The sequence below is a fragment of the Leopardus geoffroyi genome, chromosome B4, assembly GCF_018350155.1.
Source record: "Leopardus geoffroyi isolate Oge1 chromosome B4, O.geoffroyi_Oge1_pat1.0, whole genome shotgun sequence".
Classification (NCBI taxonomy): Eukaryota; Metazoa; Chordata; class Mammalia; order Carnivora; family Felidae; genus Leopardus; species Leopardus geoffroyi.
The window spans coordinates 58807685-58828326 of record NC_059341.1 but is presented as its reverse complement, the minus strand read 5'-3'; the positions used below and the strand labels follow the sequence as shown (position 1 = coordinate 58828326).

Genomic DNA, 20642 nt, shown 5'->3' with positions numbered 1-20642 from the left:
CTAGCTAATTCCTCTGACTAAAACCCTTCCCAGATCATCTCTTAGCTCATACGCTCACTTTGTTCAGCTATCTACTAAATTTACCAATCACAGACAAGGCTTTACTGGCCCTTCCTTCTAAAATTTGGTCCTCCTGCCCCATCATTCCTGGTCTTCTTATTCTCTTAATTTTCTTTATATCACTTACCACCATTGCCTGGCATTATAGTATATAGTTACACGTTTATTTGTTCACTCTTTGAGTACCTTAAAAATACTAGTTTCATGGATGCAGAGGTTTCTGTCTTAGTTAATTTTCTAGCATTTAGAAAAATAACTGACAAGGAGTTGGCAATTGGGTGTTGCACAAATGACATACTTTACATTCCCTGAGACCTTCAAGAGCAGTTTTTCCTTTCATTGCCTCTCCTTGACTCATTCAATTCTTTCCATTCCTCAGTACTTCAGCCTGTTTATTTTACAACAGAATGAAAGCCTTCTCCTTCCCAGAAAACAGCCCCTGAGAGTTTACCTTTAATAAATATTTCTAAACATAGAATTCTTACTTTCATCCCCACAAAATACTCCCTACTCATAGATAAAGCTTACTCATTTAAAACTTATAGCCAAATCATTTTTTTGTGTAGCCACTAAATGGTTTTGTCTATTTAAAATTATATCCGGAAGGCAGGGGTTTAACCAGTTGGGCTTAACCTGCTCAATACCAGGTTCCCAGAATATTTTTAATGAATATTTCATCCAATTTTAACAAGAGGATGGTAGGGGATTAATAGTTGAAAGAACACGGGTTTTGAAGTTACACACATTTAGGTCTGATCCCAGCTGCCACTTAATAATCCCTCTTGGGCAGCCTTGAATGAATCTCTGAAACTCTCAAGATAAATGAATGTCAAATTCTTAACACTACATCTAACACAGTAAGCTCTCAACAAATTTCACCTATTGTTACTTAGTTGGGCTGCTTGTGAGTCTTATAGAATATAGAAGATTCACTTATTCAGAAATGACTCTCTCCAAATAGGTCTTTGTTGCTAAAAAGAATTTTAACGCTCCCTTTTGTGGAGATGTTATCTGTGTAAGGAAGCTGCATATCCACTTAACCCACACACCACTATGGGGAAGTCTGGGATCCCTGCTTCTTAGGGAGAGTAGATGATCATTTTCTTGAGAGAGCTCCTTCTGGTATTAACCTCTTTCTGGTATCTAATTTTCTTATTGGGGTGGGGTGGGGTGGGAATAAAACAGTTTCTTCTGGCTACTTTCTTTAAGCAACTTCGGTCTCTAACTACATTTTTATCTTATTCAAATACACTATACACCCATGTTCATTCACTCACCAAAAAAGCATTTCCTAAGGGGATTCTTAGTGTGGTATTAGCAGATACATAAATAGTGGTCAACAAAAGATGTTACTGGCTGTCCTTGTTTAGTATGTGGCTTACAGAGGGCACAAATTTCAAGAATTTGGTGAATTAAGAATTAAGGTGAGAGTAAGATAGTAAATTATTTTACATTTAGAGTCCTCTATTCCCTGACTTCTCTTACTTGAAATATAATTGACTAGTGCCCAGTGCAATAAATACATTGTATACTGAGGCAGAAAATGAAGCCAGATGGGACAGGAGTCAACAGACTCAAATTCTTCCATTAATAATAGATTTCTTTGTAGATTTCCCATTAATAACCCTAAGGTCTTGACCAATTCACTTTAAATCCTTATGCTTCAGTCCTGTGTAAAATTATAAGGTTTTACTAAATGATCTCTGAAGTCCTTTCTGATTAAGAGAGTTCTATATTCTATAATTCCAATTTTCTTCTTTAGGGAAAATAACTCCTTATACAATAGGTTTCCACAAATTTTAAAGTTCACTATTTGCAATTTATTGCAATATATAAGTTGAATATATTTATGTCAATTTCATGCTACTTCATAATTCAAAATTATCAGACAAAATGTCTTCCTTGAAAGAGTGAGATCATCATCTGAAATCAATGCATACAACTTGAAAAAAGTAAACTGAATGCCATGGTACAATCCCAAACGTGTCATTATACAAAGCATGGGTTTCTTGCAGGTAAATGACCATCACCTGGAAATGAATTCTTTTCTGAAATAAAAATATTCCAGCCTGAATCTCTTCAAAATCTCTATTAATTTGACAGATTCTTTATCAAGAGATTTTTTCTGGCTTCCCAAGGTGTTCAGCGTTAATATGCAAAGATTTAGTTTCTCTTCCATTTTATATTTGACTTCCTACAAGAAAAGTCACAAAACAAACTCCACTATTTCAGTGTTAAATATAAACAAATGACAGGCCATTCCCATCTCAATAGTATTCATGGTTATTAGACACTAAACTTCTAACTGAACAGATACCAAGTCTCAACTGTCCAAAGATTATTTTTTGGACCCATTATCTCAATTTAACAAGTACATATTGCGTGCCTGTTATGTGACTAAAATTGAGCTTTCTTAATATAAGCGGTCCCTAACCATTTCATCAATCATCACAACTGCTTTAGAATAGGATGGGGCAAGGAAATGCAATGAAATCAGTATTTGTTTATTAGCATACTCAAAAGCAATTAAAACAAAAAAAGGTTTGTCAAGGGGGTTGAAATTAGTATTTCAGAGTCTTCAGAGTTCACTTCTTGCTTGAGCTTAACTTAGGAAACTTATGGATGTTAGAAAGTTGTCTGGCAGCCAAGAAGTAGAGATAATAAAAGATAAGGAGATTTCTTCTTTTATGCTTCCTTTATAACCAAACAGGAAATAGTTACCTAAGTTCTCATTTTTCCAATGTTCTGCTAATTTCTGGTATAATGAAACTATCAGAATCTCAGGAATAACATTCCTTTGCACAATAATTATTCCATCAAATTTAAGCAATTTTAATAAGTCAAAGAAAAATTCAAGCTTAGACTAGCAGTTCTCACAAGATTCAAATAAAATACTTTTTCCATTCAATTATTTTATCCTGTCTCTTTAATACATATCACACGTCCTCACTCTCATTTTTCCCCTCGTGTTCATGCACACTTATCCTCACACACACATCTTCATGCTCTCCCATACTTTTCCCTACTCTCACACATACTTATTTTCACACTTACCTTCACGCACCTACCTCATGCTCTCACACACTTATGCTACCCTCATGTTCACACACACTTATTCTCACTCTTAGACACACTTACCTTCACCCTTATACACACTTATCCTCACCCTAATACTCTTACTTTCACCCACATGTACATACTCACACACATCCCCAGACATACACTCCATACACATCAACAGCCCGAGATAGCAGAAAACTACATAAAGTCTTAGAAATGATACTGCATATAATATTACCTGGTTTAATAAAGCAGAAGAAAAAATAGGAAAATCACAAACACATAAAACACTTACAGTAAGTTTCTTCTCCCACTTTTTTTTCACAGTAAATTCTGGACCAGTTACCCACTGTAGAGAGCTATCCATGAGGGTTTCAACTTCAGAAACTTCTTTGTGCTGAAAGAATTCCACATGTTCAACTGGGAATTCAGGTGAAAGGCATATGCTATTATATAAGAAGTAATTTAGACCAAAGGTCCTCTATAGATAATTAAGACACCATACACAGTTCTTTCTGATTTAATGCCACCCATGACTTTCCTTTATCCCAGGATATTGCCATGTGTAAATGCTAACTCTTGTCAGGTGCTGCATATATGCTGAATATATACAGATAGAATCATTTTTTTTAGACAAAACATGCACATTTTTACTCCTGTCTCAAATAGTAGGAAACAAGCATTTTCATGGATTTCTTTTTCCACTCTTTAAATACTACCTACCATACGCTAGGTACTATGAAAGGGTCTAGAAATACCAACGTGAAGGTAAGGTGTTTTCTTCCTCTAACCATCTCATTTCTAGCCAAAAATCAAAATGGAATAAGAGGTACTACTATTAGCCAGAAAGAAACTGTTCACTAGATACTATGTCTTCAGTCCTCTGATACTAATGATTAGCCTGTAGGAAAAATAAGTTCGAACAATTTATAACGAATGATCAACCTATTTGTCCTGATTGAGCCAGAACTGGAAGATCATCTTCAGGAAGGTTTAAGAAAAATCTCTTTTCATAGTAGGATTAATTTGAATCTCAGCAAAACACAGATATGCCTGTACTCCACAAACATACTGTAGATCAGCTATCTGCAAATGTTCGTAGCCAGTGAATCACCACAGTACGTGTTACACAATACCAGCTTTTTTTTTTTAATTTTTTTTTTCAACGTTTATTTATTTTTGGGACAGAGAGAGACAGAGCATGAACGGGGGAGGGGCAGAGAGAGAGGGAGACACAGAAGCGGAAACAGGCTCCAGGCTCTGAGCCATCAGCCCAGAGCCTGACACGGGGCTCGAACTCACGGACAGCGAGATCGTGACCTGGCTGAAGTCGGACGCTTAACCGACTGCGCCACCCAGGTGCCCCACACAATACCAGCTTTTGAAGGACAGCTGTGAATTCCACTCCCTTTTGTTCAAATTTTCTCAGTAATAGCATTTCTTGGTCCATCAACATATCCAGAGATGACAAACTGGTGAAACTGCATTGCCATTCAACTTCATTGTCCTAAAACAATTATTAAAGTGTCCACAACTCTGTCATTCTAATAAAGAACATTATTTTTTTATGCAAATGATATTCATGTGTCAATATAACTGTCCCCACCAAAGAGTGCTAGTTGTTTTATAAAATCCTCCTACGTTACTGAACAACAGCTTACGTTTTCTTTCTAGGATGGCGTCAACTTAACATTTATTCATTCTTAAGGAAAAACATTTATTCAATAGATAACATTTACATGTGGATAATATAAACCACTATGGCTCTAATTTAAGAAAATAGGGGAAGGTAAAGAAATACACAAGAAAAAAAAAAAAAAACTATGGGGAGGGTGTTCAATAACCGCCACCGCAAAAAACTAGTTTCTTTTGTCTCCTCCTTTCATAAAAGTCACTCTCAGATGATGTTTTCCAAAGGATAATTCTTATGGTTCTCCCAAAGCATTCGTCTCCTATCGTATTTTTGATACACGACCACACCACATTTAACTTCCTTCTTGTTGCCTGTTGGAAAACATTTCAAGAGCTCTTATTTCTACACTTCCTAAGCCATTAGAACAATAAACCTCAGAGCCAGAACTTTGCCAGCTGCTTAACCCCTGTTTAGAAGTATAGAACTTTACAGGCTGGCATCTTGACATCATTATCATCTCAGAGGACTGCTGTGGCAGATTTGCCACCATTTCATTCAGTCTGGCAGTCTGGCCCGGTTTCAAAAACACAGTAAGATGATGAGTATTTGAAACAGAATGTCAGGAAAGCACAGCCCTCAGAAGAATGTCCAAGGCTGCCGGAGACAGCTTTGGATGAAGGCAGCATATGTTGCCCCCGGATCCTTGGCAGGAAAAATTCAAACAGCATTTGCCCTGAAGACATTTTTCCTCTTCTTTCAAGGTCATGTCACAGCTGTCAGGAGGAGGACATTCTGACATATCCATCGTCCACAGACATGGAAAGCCCATCAAAGTGGTGAAAAGAAAGCAATTTGCTAACAAAGCATTTCCTAACACAACAAGCACAGACTGGAAAGTACAAAGGAGTAAAAATATAGTCTTTGGGGGGGTGGATCTCCAACATTTCATCCCCAAGAAGGCTTTTGATAATTTCCTCCCATGCTGAAAAAACTGGGTCTTCCTAACAGAAATTTTTTAAAGTAATAATTCATTTGCATTTTTAAATTAACCAAAAACATAAAAATGGTAATTTCTGTTCAGAATGTAATAATCAGTGCCATTACATTGGGATGCTACAATTTCATTTTAGAGCAAAGAAATTTCATGATTTTTCTAAGCATCTTTAGTTTTGTCAGATACATTTATTTTGGGGGGTTAGGGAAATACCTAAAGATAGTTCATGGATCTCTATCGTTATCTTCAGGACCCCAGGCCCGGGGATCGGCACAGGTACTTTCTCCTAAAAAAATATCAAGACTATACAGATTTCTAAAGTCTGGATTCACTGAACACATGCTTCTTCAATCTGAGCCTTAACCTCACTATGATTTTCAGTCATAACGTGAAAAAGGTCCATTTTTTTTTTCATGCTAAGAGACTTAGGTTTGGATTCTAAAAACATTCAACAGATTTCCTCAAAATATCACAGGTGCTCTTCAGCAAGCTTGGACCTTCACCTGAAGTAAACTATTGCATATGGTCTTATTTTATGAAGTTTTGCATTTGATGATAATTACCTACCTCTGCAGATTGAGCAAGAGTGAGTTCACAATGTAAAGATTTTTCTTCTTCAGAGATGATACTATTACACTCTTCACTAACATTCAGCTGGATCCCATTTCTTGAAAAATGAAAATAATAATCCAGTCCAGTTAGATGTGACTATGTTATAAGTCACCAAAATGGGGTTTATCACTCCAGTAAGCCCTCATGTGTGCCAAGGATTGTATAAGGTACTTAGTAATAGAGAGAAATAATATTCTCTGTCCTCCAGGACCAGCACAGACTAATGACTCTAGACGGTTGTAAACAAGTAGGCCATGCTTTTTTTTTCTCTCTTTTTTTAAGAACTAGAGCCAATAGTTAAAAATGAGAAAATCTAGATTTCTGGCTTTTCTTTTAAAAATCAAAAGATGCAGCTACACTGGGCTCATATATTCTTGATTCACTGGCCTTCATCTGGGTAATACACTTTTCTCAGTTGTCACTCTTCTAAATGTGTGCACTTATCCCAAATATTTTGCTCACTTTTGATATCTGTGTGGCTCCTGTAGACTCCTGGATAGCATAGTGTGCATACTTAAAAACAATTATAAGATGATGTATGTTAATAAAGAGGTAAGACCAGCATGCCATGCATGCATTCAAAAGGATTGCTTAATCTCAAAGTAAGAAAAAAGCATGGGTCATGGAAAACTGAGAAGGAGATCTATTGCAGAAAAGGAGAGAAAAATCTCATGAATGTGGCACAAAGAATTGTACATAGCTCAGCAGACCAATAATGCAGGGTGGAGGCACATGAGAGAGAGAAGGCTGGTGAGAAGTTGCTCTACTTACAAGATAAGTTCCTGTTGCAAGTGCTGTAATTCATGAGCCAGTTTGTTTTTATCCCCTCGTAAATTCTGGAATCACATACAACATTAGGCTGTACGTGTTACTCTAATGGGGGATTTACATTTAAACAACCCCACCTTGCGAACTGTGAGATTATTATGGTATACCTCTATAATGTTTCCATATTCTATGATGGTTGACTTAAGTTCTTCTATACTTAAATCCTTCTGAAAAGCAGAAAAGAGAATACCAAATACATGTATGAGTCTACCAAATCATATTTAGATTCTCAATCTGAGCCACAGAAAAATTGTAAATGCCCAATGATGATGAGACCTTCTACCAATCTTATTTGAAAGCTGAACCAGTCTATGTTTATGATTAAAACCACATAAAAAAAAGTATGGGACAGCAGGCAGCTATACCTAACTGGTGCCATTATGTTCTATATTTGCCTGGTTCCGTGGAATCAAACTCTAAAAGGTAATTCTTAAGTTCAAGTCAAAATTATATTTACTATCATAACAGGAAAAAAATCAGTCTACCTGCCAATGACTAATGAATTATTAAGCATCCAATTTTATCCAGTTCAAATGATATCTGTTAATCATAGTTTTGTACTCCAAGACCAGAAGGTACAGTCACTGTCTGACCTATAATTTTACCTCATGATTAACATAGTGCCTGGCAAATGGGAAGTGCTCAATCAACACCTTATGAATGAATGTTGGGCAGAAATGCAAAGTGGTGGAAAGACCAGAGTTACAGAGGAAGTGAGAAGCCACTACAACAATGCACTCTGAGACAAAGAACACTCACAATGAAGAGAGAAATTTGGTACAATATTCAACATCTTCATCAATGTCCACAATTCATAAAGGATTCCTTTGAAACTTTGTAACAGAGAAACGAAAAGGAAATACTGCTCTTTATTCACTTCCTCCATCTTGGAAGTTTATTACTTAGATTGTGTCCTTCCTATGTCTCTTAAAGCTACCATAACCAGCATCTCTGTAGCCAGCATCTTTTGTTAACACATAGATCATGATTAAGGATACAATGATAAAGAAAATCGTGTCTATCTACCTATCTATCAATCAAATCAATCTAACTAGGTAGAAATAACCAGGGAATATATTCTTCTTGTTCCCTAAATGACTGCACACTCATTTATGTTATTATGAATTAAAACTACATCACTGGGGCACGAGGGTGGCTCAGTCGGTTAAGCTTCCAACTTTAGCTCAGGTCATGATCTCATGGTTCATGATTTTGAGCCCCACATTGGACTCTCTGCTGACAGCACAGAACCTGCTTGGTTTTTTCTCTCCCTCCCTCTCTCTGCCCCTCCTGCAATGCACACACACTCTCTCTCTCTCTCTAAATAAATAAACTTAAAAAAAGACTACATCACCATATCTAGCCAGTAACTGGTAATTGGTACACGAATATTACATAAATGGATGAATACCACCCAAACTTAGGATATGTTAAAACTTATCCCAGATGACAAAGTCTGTATTCTTTGTTCAGAAGAACATTTTTGTGAAGTATTATAGAGGAAAGTCCTGTGATAGAATATTAGAATCAGGTACTCTAATAGGGATGAAGTTACACAAATGACCATCTCCTTTATGATTTGGGGAGAGCTAGCAAACCCCATGGGACTTCACAGGCAGGGACCATACCAACCTTCTGCAAACTTGCATCTTTATTAAGCAAAGTGTTCTCATATGTGTGTAACTGCATCTGAAAAGAGACAAGTTTCGGGAAGGCCACTGGAACATTGCTTTGGTAAAAGATAATGCCATAAAATCATTCCAAAAGGGAGACATGTTTCCCAAGCACCTTTAACGGGCATGTGTTTCTTTATAAACAACTTTCACATCAGCCTCATGACAACTCAAGAGGCTAGGGCTGTTGCCCTCACTTTACCAGTGAGGAAGTTGAAGCTCAGCACTATTAGAAGACTTGCTCAATGTCACACATGGTAAGGGACAGAACTTAGCCTATAATATGAATCTTCAGCTTTAGTCATGTGCCCTTTCCACTATTTTACACTTTATATAATAAGAAGACCAATAGAGTCTTCATTTTCTTGGTGAAAATGGAAGTCTAGATAGAACATGAACACATATCTATGTCAACATATAAAAGACCCTTCCTCTTGGATAACAAGTATTGTAGAAACCCACAGATGATCTAGCAACATAACCTAAACTTGCCAAAATCTCATTAGTTAGATTGCAAGAAAAAAACTGTCTTTTAAAAATATAGTTTAAAAATGTTCAAGATGTCTCTTAGCAGAGTGAATATTAGAATATATTGGTTTATTCAAACCAAAGGCAAGCTTGTTGGCAAAGTCTTCTAAATATAATTGACAAGTATGTATACTGATTAAATTGAAAACCTAGAAAAATGATCATCATAGTCAGAAGTAGAATCATCCCTTAATCATATATATTTGATATCCTTTTAGGTATTTTCACATAATCTTCTCATTTGAGTTTCCACCAAGCTTGGGATTAGGTAGAAAATATCACAGCCATTTAGTAGGTGAGAAAAGAAAGACTTAAAAGAGGTTAACTACTTGCTTGAGGTCATAAAGCTTTTAAGTAGAGAAGACAGGATTTGAACCCATGTCTTCTAACTCTTTCTACTAGTTTATGACAGTTGTGTTTTCCAAAAACAGTCATTCCTAGAATAAAATTAATTTGAATGTCTAAACTATGATATATATATATATATATATGTATATGTATACACACATACCTACAAACATGAAATTTAAATATATCATTTCACACATATACTACAGCAAAAAATATTATTCAAATAAACTATTAAGATGACAATAAGTAAATATGAATTCCTAAATGTATTAATATTCTTTAGTTTCCTGATAAGAATGTATGGAATACATAACAAAATATACACCAAATATAGACTTTTTAGATGCAGTTTAGATAAAAAATCATTTTTGTAGGTTATTATCCCTTAATTCAATCAAGGATACATTTTCCCAGCACTTGTTTTATGCATTATGAAGGTATAATAGCTGAAATCTTTGATGATTGAGGGATTTACAAAACCAGATACCCCTCAATTAGAAAATACCATTATAATAAAAAATATAAATAGTTACAAGTGTTGGCAAGGATGTGGAGAAATCTGAGCCCTCATGCATAACTGGTGGAAATATAAAATGGTGCCAGAAGAGGGTCTGGCAGTTCCTAAAAAGGTCTAACATAGTTATCCTATGACCCTGTAATTCTACTCCTAAGTGTATACTTAAGAGAAAACACATGGACATAAAAATGCATATACAAATGTTCATAGGAGCACTGTTCATAAGAGTCAAAAAGTAGAAACAGCCCAAATGCTCATCACCTGATGAATGGATAAACAATACGTGGTATATCCATAAAATGGAATATTATCCAGTAATAAAATGAAATAAGGTATTGATATATTTTATAACATGAATGCACCTTGAAAACATGTTCAGTGAAAGAAACCAATCATGAAAGACCACATGGTGTATATGATTCCATTTTATTGAAATGTCCAGAACAGGTAAATCTGTATTATAGAGACAAAAAAAAATCTCTAAAGTGGTTGTCTTAGGGTTGGTGGGGAATGGGAGTGACTGCTAAAGGAATTTCTTTGGGGATGATAAAAATGTTTTAAAATTGGTTTTGGTGATGTTTGCACAACTCTGTGAATATACTAAAAACCACTGACATATCATTTAAAGTGGGCTAATTTAATGACATGTGTGTTATGTATCAGTAAAGCCATTACGTAAAAAAAAAAAAAAAAAAAAATAGAAACTGTGTTTTATATACTCTAATTGAGACATTTTGAGGAACACAAATTTCAGAATTTATAACCAAAGGTTATTGTGTCAATGGGTCATATACACCTTGATAAAGTAATATTGGTTTGACAAAAGAAAATATTTTACCAGTATTTGGGAAGTGCTTACTTGGTGCTCAGTCTCAGTTTTAGACAATTCCTCAATCTTCTTTTCCAATTTATATATATCCATAATGTTCTTAGTATTCTGGGTAAAAGAAGATAATATTCTTAGATTTAGACCAAATAAACAAACAAACAAGCAAACAAACATCACAAAGTCTTTTTTATGAAGTGGTATTTTCATCGTTAACATCACAATTCATTTTAAACTAAGGGAAAAAACTTTAGACTTTATCCAAAAATAACATGATCCTTTTAACATGACCATCCAGGGGGCACCAGGATGGCTCAGTTGGTTAAGCGTCTGACTCTTGTTTTTGGCCCAAGTCATAATCTCACAGTTCATGGATTTGAGCCCCACAAAGGGCTCTGTGCTGACAGTGTGGAGCCTGCTTAGGATTCTCTCTCCCTCTCTCTCTCTGACCATCCCTCACTCATGCACACATGTGCACTCTCTCTCAAAATAAATAAATAGACTTAAAAAAAAATTAACATGACCATCTAGGGATACTCTTGAGAGTCGCTTCTTATCTTCCATGCCACCTTGGCTGTGCACTCCCTGGTCACATCTTCATCTTCAAACCGGTCATTCCCAGAAAATTTGACTCCCTTCTCATTTTCATTGTGAGCATCTCACTCTTTAACCACCACTTCTTTCCAGATTACTTCTTTGAGAGCCAACAAACCTTCAGTCCCCACCGAAGTCTACAGTCCATTGATCCTACCACCTCCTCATTACCCTTCCACTTTCCTGTGAACTCAGTTGCCTTTTCACTCAGCTTTAAATTCTTCCATGGTCCATCATTATAATCCCTCCCTTCCACTTCCCCTCAATTCCTTTGCTTCTCACCCACTTACTTCTTAGTATTTGCTTAATTTCTGCTCACTCCCTGTCAGCACCTTTTCAGATAAACATTGTTAAAGAAAAATACAAATGAACCAACAGATCACACATTCAATTTATAATTTTAACTTCATTGTTTACTGGTGATCAGATCATACAATCCTAGTCCATTCACAGGGCCACTGGCCTAAATCAGGGATCTGCAAACTACACCAACTCTCCCACCCCACCCCTGCAAGTCAACTCCAGCTGACCACCCAGTTTGTAAATAGTTTTACTAGAATGCAGCCATGCCTACCTATTTTTTTTTTTTTTTTTTTTTTTGCACATTGTCTGTGGTTGCTTTCATATGACAATGGCAGAAGTGAGTGGTGGCAACAAAGGCCTTTTAGCCAGGCAAGACTAAAAATATTTACTATGAGATCCTGTACAAAAAGTTTATCAACTCCTGGCCTATTTCATCCTTTGTCTCCTTAAACTCCAATACCTCCTCCAGCTTCCTCACTCTCAGGTGATGTCTTTTCTTTTATCTCACTGAGACATTGGAAACAATCAGAAGAGAACTTCCATATCACCAGAACATATGATAAATATCCTTGGATGTTTTATAAAGTATTTGTTGATCTAACACTTCTCTCCACCTCCACTCTAACTGCTTCAGTCTGAGCCTCCATAAACTTATGCCTGCCATGTTACAAGGTCCTCTTAATTGGTCTCCCATTTCTTCCCTTGCCTCACTGCAGTTGATTTTAAACCAGCAGCCAGAGTTATGTTGTTAAAATAGAAATCAGATCACATTACTCATTTGCTCAGAACTGTCCAACGGCTCCCATCTCAATCAGTGGAAACAGCCAGTCTGTCAAAGCCTACATGTGCCTCTGTGGGTGGGTCTTGCTCCCCACAGCTCTCTGCTGTACCTATTGCTGCTGTTTCCCTCTGCTCCAGCCAAACTGGCCTTGCTGTCCTTCACAAAGAGCAGGCAGACTAAGCCTAAAGACTTAGAGCTTATGGTTTCCTCTGCCTGGAATGCTCTCTCCTGATAAACCTTGCATTTTTATTAAGTGATTAACTTCATAGGGCTACTTTTTCTAACTACTCTAGTTTAAATTGCACTGTCCCACAATTTTGTTTTCTGCTTTTCTTTCCTCCATGGCACTAATCACCACCTAGCATGCTAGTTCCACATGGATTATTCTGCTTAAGCTTATATCCTCAACACCTAGAATAGTGCCTAGCACATGGAAGTCTCCCAATGAATATGTGTTGGTTGAATGAATGAATGAATGAATGGAGTGAATGGAACTAACTACCAAACTATTGCACTGTTAGTCTTCACAATGTATCAGATTTTTACCACCTAAGGAATCTAGTAATGAATCTAGTATATGCCTTTTCTAATGCAAATCAGTATTTGCAATGTTGTTTCATGTTGAAGGGTTCCAAAACTTCCTCCTTCTATCTCAGTTCTAAATTCAGTTCTGTACAATTTTTTGATGTTAGTCAAACATCTTAAATACAAGGAGAAAAATGTCTTTCACTGAGAACTTAATTGTAAAGCACAGACTTCATGAAAACCTGGCCTTGTAGCTAAACCATGCCTAAATCTAATGTAGGATTTCTTGACATTTAATCATTCCTTTCCAATCCACTATAAAATTGCTTTAATGTCCAGTTAGCCCATATTTGGAATAACTCTCCATCACAGACTGTTCATCACAGCTTAGTAAATATTCCTGATAAACTTATAAAAAGCCCAAATAAAAACTATATATAAATTGACATTCAAGAGGTACTTATAGAGAATTCTCCTCCAAAATAGTAACTTACTAGTAGCTTTGGTACCTGTTGTTTCAATGCTTTAATTCTGTTGCTTAGAAAACTTATTTCATAGAATTTTTTAGAGATTTTACTAATATTTCCTAACATATATGAAGTACATTATGATTCACCAAATAGCTTCACATACATTATCTCAATATCCAAAATAACTGTAGGGAATAGATATTATTAACCCAAAAAAGATAGATGGCTTTTCCAAAGTCAGACTTTCAGACCTAATGCCTGAATCTTAGACTCAAGACTTTTGCCACCTAGTTCAGTAGAATAATAATGGGAAATTATTAGATAATGTCTACATTTTCCTTCTTGATTTGTATACTTTTTATATGGGTTAATTTCATTTCATCTTAAATTTGAATTTCTAAAACACCATTTCTTCCACGGATAATTATAAAGGTAATAATGTACTTCTATTACAGACATGAAAGTCCTATCCACTCTTCCTCACTTGCCATTTGACAACAACAACAACAACAACAACAACAACAACAACAAAAACTGATCTTTGGTTCACAGAATCCTAAATATTCAGATAATTTCTATTTAATCCAGGGTCAGAACTCATGCTTGTATGATTTCCAGATGTTTATCTGTGCCTGTGGTTAACAATTTCAGCATATCTCACCTCTTCTTGGAGAATCCGAATCTTAAGAATCAGAGCCCGGTTTTCTGTCTCCTGATTCATTAAGAGAAAGTAATTAAAAAATATTTAGAAGTTTATGGAAACACCACATACATTTACCTCTAAGGCTACTAACATTCTTTCTCTTTATTAACTGTAAATACGGTAGTGACATATCACAAGCCTAGTCTGAAAATATTTTCAATATGGAGTTAAGCCTTTGGCTTCAAGTTTCTTGGGATTTGTAAGTCACTTTTCTCCTTGACTCAGTCTAACTGACAGGGAAGGAAAGAGGAAAACCAAAAAAGGAATAACATAGCTTCTTTCCCTGCTACTTTCCTGCCATCCACTTATGACAGGTAGTGTGAATTCATCTATTTAAAATGGCACCCTGAAATCACGAAAAGTTCTAGCTTTCTACTTGAAGTTGTTGATATTCTCAGATTCGGTATTACCAGAACATACAAATATCAAAAGCCATTTAATCATTAAGAGCCCCAAATTCAGAACCGCAAGAAAAAAAATATTCTAGGACAAGATATATGCCAAAACATTAATAGGAAATCTTGTGGATAAGGTAAGGATTTTTGTGGGGTTTTATTTTTTCTTTGTTAATATGCATTTCCTCATTCTATAGAGTGAACAGGTATTACCTATGTAATATAAAAATAAAAGGAGAAACATCTCAGGTTAAGATGTCATTTGTACAAGAATGAAAGAACACACACACCACATAATTGGAATCTGAAGACCTGAGTTAAGTTGTAGCTCTACACTTATTGACTTTAAATAATCAAAACATCTCTGGACTTTACCTATAACTATTAATTTTTTTAACTGAAGAATAGCACCTTCTGCTTTTACTTCACAGAATTTCTATGGCAACCAACTAAATAAAGTAGTAAAAATTATTTTGAAATTGTAAAACACTATAAATTGCACAAGGTTAGGATTGTGTGTCTAGGGCTCAGCACTTTTAACAGTAGCAGCTAACAATATTGAGTCCTAGGAGGAAAGAGGACATTGATTCTTTTCATGTATTAACTTATTTAGCCCTCCCAGCTAGGACAGGTAGTACTATTATCTTACTTTTACTTGTGAGGACACTAAAGGTTAAAGAGGTTACATGGGGGGCGCCTGGGTGGCGCAGTCGGTTGAGCGTCCGACTTCAGCCAGGTCATGATCTCGCGGTCCATGAGTTCGAGCCCTGCATCAGGCTCTGGGCTGATGGCTCAGAGCCTGGAGCCTGTTTCAGATTCTGTGTCTCCCTCTCTCTCTGCCCCTCCCCCGTTCATGCTCTGTCTCTCTCTGTCCCCCCCCCCAAAAAAAATAAATAAATAAACGTTGAAAAAAAAAAAAAGAATTGGCATTACTTTAAAAAATAAAAAAATAAAAAAATAAAGAGGTTACATGGTTTGCCTAAAGTTACACAGCTGTCAGAGGCAGGACTTGTATGCCAGCAGTCTGACTCCCAAGAGCGGCTACTTGACCATTTCTCAACATTTCCTCAACATAGAAGTTCCTGTGTGGTCCCAAATTGAGTCTTTCCTGTACTGCATCCACAGAGATGTTCAGAGTCACCTGACAATGAGTCTAGTCCTCACATTTTGCTATTGAGGCAAGAGCTGAGCTAAGCTAAGCTGTGTTGGTTGTGGCAGTGACACAGGCCTGGAGTCCAACTGTCCTAATGGCTAATACATCTAAAAATGAATTAGTCTGAATGACTTATAGCTGATCCCACCATCATTAGCAATGGTAGAATACTGCTGGAATATAGAAGGATTTTGAAAGCTCTAAAGATTATTACCAAAATGGTTTAACATTCTCAATAAAAATAACTACTTTTTTTTGGCAGTTGAGGTAAAGCTTTGTCTAAATAATGTTTTGCTCTAAAAATTATAAGCCTGTGTTTATTTAGTGTAAGGACTGATTTATGGGGCTTCTTAGATTACTAAATTTATAAGTACTTAGTTATCTAAGTAGAAGTAAGTATGGGGATAATGAATTTTTTGAAAACCTTTCTTGAGAAAAAGCTGAAAATTTGATAGAGAATTTTTTTAAAGAAAATTCAAGTGGTTTTTAGCATTAGTTATTTACAAATTCACCTATCAACTTCTGGAGACATTCCAGAGATGTAGGTCTTCACAAACCATTCTGGATAGGATTGAGTAATTTGTAAAGAATTTTAATCTTGGTTGAAAAGAAAAACAGTCTATCCTATTTGCCTTTACTTTTCTTTTTTTCTTCCAAATTTTTATTTAAATTGTCTTTACTTTTCTAAGGTATTACCAATTCATTTATCAGCCTACTGACTTCTGAGTTTTGCCTCCAAATAAACCCTCTTGGCTATCAGTTATGTAAACTATATGCCAATTTCAAAGTACTTGGATGACTTACTAATTGTTTGTTCTGAGCTACAATCATGGTCTTCTGCTCTTCTGAAGCATTCATACTAATTTTCAGTTCCTCCAGTTCTTCTTTTAACAGATTCGTTCTCATATTAGCCTGGTGGGCACTGTGGGGGTGGGGGTGGGGAGGAAGGTAATGAGAAAAACCTCAAATATAACTGTCAAAGATACAAAGGAAAGCCAAGGACTATTTTTGGACCCAAGTTGAAAACCACTAAAGGCTTAAACCAGATACCAACAATAGTAAAAATATACCCATGATCTTTCACAGCCCTTTGAAAAGAAAGAGATTTTGTGGGGAGCTTTGGTGGGGGAAGAGAGATAGAAGGAAACAAACATTCTTGAAGATAAAGATTTGGAGTCTCCCTTTGAAATTCATCACTGGCTGAATCACATGGTTCTTTCCTTCTACTAAGATGTAATATTATTTAATGCAATTCTATACATATTTATTGAATAATATCATGTTCCAGGTGCTCTACCCTGCAAGAAGGCCTATGATGGTGAACAAGGGACATGGTCCTTGCCCTTGTAGCAGTTACAAACTAATGAAGGAGAGGACAACTATAGTTGTCTATATAGTGTCTATCCATTTTCCTTTAGAAGTTTATTATAGCATTGTTTACAATACCAAAACATTGGAAACAACCTAAATTTCCAACAAAAAGAAACCTATTAAATGAATTATGGCAATCCATAGCATGGAATTGCCTATTTGTACTCCCACTGGATTATAAACTGTTTTCTGAGCAGGGTCTCATAGAAGGTACATTTTTCTTCCTTACTAAGGAATTACGTTGATCATTCAACAAATGTTCATGGAGCTGCAACTCTGTGCCAGGCGTTATGCTAAGCACTAAAGAAGCCAAAGTAAATCCAAATATGAGAACTCTACCCTCCTGGAGTTTATAGACTAGAAGGGTAAACAGAAATTGTAATTATAACACAGTGTGATATGAACCAAGATCGGAGTGAATCCAAGTTCTGTAGACACTGTGTAAATGGCAGACAGCTCAAATAATGGGGATTGGGGGGTGGGGAGAGGGAGAGAACAAACAGAAGCCCATTGAGGGACTTCAAGCAATTAGATGTTGTTAGAGCCTAGAGTAGAAAGTGGGAATAGAGATAAGGCAACAGAGGCCCCCTCAAGAAGGGTTCTGCCAATTGGATTACATCTTGAAGGTGACAGGGATCCATGGAAGTATTTAAAGCAAGGGCATGATGTGGCAGACTGGCATTTAGAAAGAGCATTCCTGCCTGTGTGGCACTAGTTTTAGAAACGTAGGGAGACTAATCAGGAGGTTGCTGTAGTGACCCAGGTAAAAGATGATGTTGAGTTGAACTAAGTAGTAGATATAGGAAAAGAAAGACGTAAACCTACTTGAGGAATATAAAGGAGGTAAAATTAACAGGACTTGCTATTTGATTTAGAAGTGAAGGCAGAGAAAGACAGGAGAAAAAGGTTTCTGGCTGGCAGACCTGTGGACAAATGACAGAGTTGTTCTATGGCAGACATTCTACTGAGCACTAGGGTGACCAGGATGAGTAACACGGGGTTCCTCCCATCCACACACAGTTAATATAGGAGGCAAATGATGGGACAACCACCCAATGAAAGGAAGCAGAGCCCTTTCTGAAGGATCAGGGGAAGGAAGAGGATACAAAGGGCTTAATTTTGTGGACACTAAGCATTCTGGCTGCCCATCCAGATTCTCTAGGCTTTCTGTCCATTCTGTGAGTTATTCAATTCCTTTCTACTACATTTCTTCACTGCTTATGCTAACTACAGTCAGCTTCTAGTGCTTACAACCAAATATTCTCCCTGGCACATTCATCCAAGGCATAGATTTTTAAGAGAAACTTTGAATTATTTTATCTCAGATATGTAATAAATAAACCCATTGTGGAATGGAGAAAGCTTAAAGTAATCATTTCTTTTTATTTACTTTATAGATTGGCTTTGAGGCTAGACTGGCTAGTCAAAAATTATGAGGGAAAGAATCCATGGTCAGGATATTCTACTGTCTTTTCAAGTTAATTTAGAACTCTTCTGTTCAAAATTTTAGCACCTAAACATCTGTAAATGCAGAACTTTTGAGAAAATTGTTGCTTTTCTTCCTGAAGTTCAAGCATCTCCTTGCAACGCATTTCCCCAGTGCTTGATACCATGTGGTATGTCTTCTAGGTTCTTTATTCCTTTTTATCTTAAGCTAAAGTCATGAATTTTCTTATCATCCATCAACTTTATCAGATACCCTGAAAGCACATTTTAAATCTGACTCACTAATGAATCTCTCATAATAGAGTTGACCCTTGAACAACATGGGGGTTAGGTGTGTCGACTTTCATTAAAAATCTGTGTACAATTTCTGACTCCCCCAAAACTTAACAGCCAATAGCCTACTGTTGACCAGAAGCCTTGCCAATAACATAGTCAATTAACACATATTTTCTATGTGATATATATTAGATACCATGTTCTCCAAATAAAGTAAGCTAGAGAAAATAAATCCTTAATAAAATCATAAGGAAGAAAAATACATTGATAGTACTGTACCGTATTTACTGAAGAAAATCCATGTGTAAGTGGACCCATGCAGATCAAATCTGTGTCACTGAAGGATCTACTATACTTACCATGGGAATTTGCATAGAGTAAGAGTTCAACTGAACCACAAAATACTTTGGAGAGATCCACACTTGGTCAATAGGCATATTGGCCTTATATAGACAACACTGCCTTAAATGACATAAAAAATATCATTGCTAGAAATGAACTGACAAACATTGCTGGCAAAAATCTAAAATAGTACAGCTGCTCTGGAAAACAGTTTGGCAGTTCTTCAAAATGTTAAGTACAAGTCACTACACAGCAATTTCACTTCTAGGGATATACCCAAGAGAACTAAAAGCATATATCCACACAAAAACTTATATAGACAAGTTCATAGCAGCAGCATTTGTAAATAGCCAAAAAGTGGAAACACTCTAAATGTCCATTATCTGATGAATGGATGAACAAAATGTATACACCCATACAATGGAATATTCAGCCATAAAAAGGAATGAAGCTCCATGCTACAACATGGAACTGTGACAACATTATGTTAAGTGAAAGAAACCAGACACAAAGGTCACATATGGTATGATTCCATTTATGCAAAATATCCAGAACAGGTAAATCCATAGAGACAGAAAGTAGATTAGTGGTTGCCAGGGATTGAGGGAAAGGGAAATGGGGAGTGACTGCTAAAAGGTATGAGCTTTCTTTGGGCACCTGGGTGGCTCAGTAGGTTAAGCATCCAACTTTGGCTTAGGTCATGATCTCACTGTTCCTGGGTTTGAGCCCCACGTTGGGCTCTGTGCTGACAGCTCAGAGCCTGGAGCCTGCTTCAGATTCTGTGTCTCCCTGTCTCTGCCCTTCCCCTGCTCATGGTCTGTCTCTCTCAAAAATAAATAGACATCAAAAATAATTTCTTTTATTTATTTATTTATTTATTTATTTATTTATTTATTTTTTATTAAAAAAAATTTTTTTTAATGTTTATTTATTTTTGAGACAGAGAGACAGAGCATGAACAGGGGAGGGGCAGAGAGAGAGGGAGACACAGAATCTGAAACAGGCTCCAGGCTCTGAGCTGTCAGCACAGAGCCCGACGCGGGGCTCCAACTCACAGACCGTGAGATCATGACCTGAGCTGAAGTTGGACGTTTAACCGACCGAGCCACCCAGGCGCCCCAAAAATAATTTCTTTTAAAACCACTGAATTGTACACCTTAAAAGGGTACATTTTATGCTGTGTGAATTATAACCCAATTTT

The 20642-nt window shown here is 36.4% G+C and overlaps 1 protein-coding gene across 1 annotated transcript in view; it reads right to left on the bottom strand.

Annotated features, from left to right (window-relative positions):
• IRAG2 (inositol 1,4,5-triphosphate receptor associated 2) overlaps positions 1-20642 on the bottom strand; it is a 142430-nt gene that overhangs the window by 75848 nt on the left and 45940 nt on the right. Inside the window, exons 7-16 of the mRNA XM_045465457.1 lie at positions 16811-16928; positions 14417-14467; positions 11116-11193; positions 8820-8876; positions 7295-7354; positions 7131-7195; positions 6315-6414; positions 4496-4627; positions 3416-3517; positions 2091-2254 (exon numbers count right to left, since the gene is read on the bottom strand). Of these exons, the coding sequence (XP_045321413.1) occupies positions 2091-2254; positions 3416-3517; positions 4496-4627; positions 6315-6414; positions 7131-7195; positions 7295-7354; positions 8820-8876; positions 11116-11193; positions 14417-14467; positions 16811-16928 (927 nt within the window). The remainder of the gene's footprint in view (positions 1-2090; positions 2255-3415; positions 3518-4495; positions 4628-6314; positions 6415-7130; positions 7196-7294; positions 7355-8819; positions 8877-11115; positions 11194-14416; positions 14468-16810; positions 16929-20642) is intronic.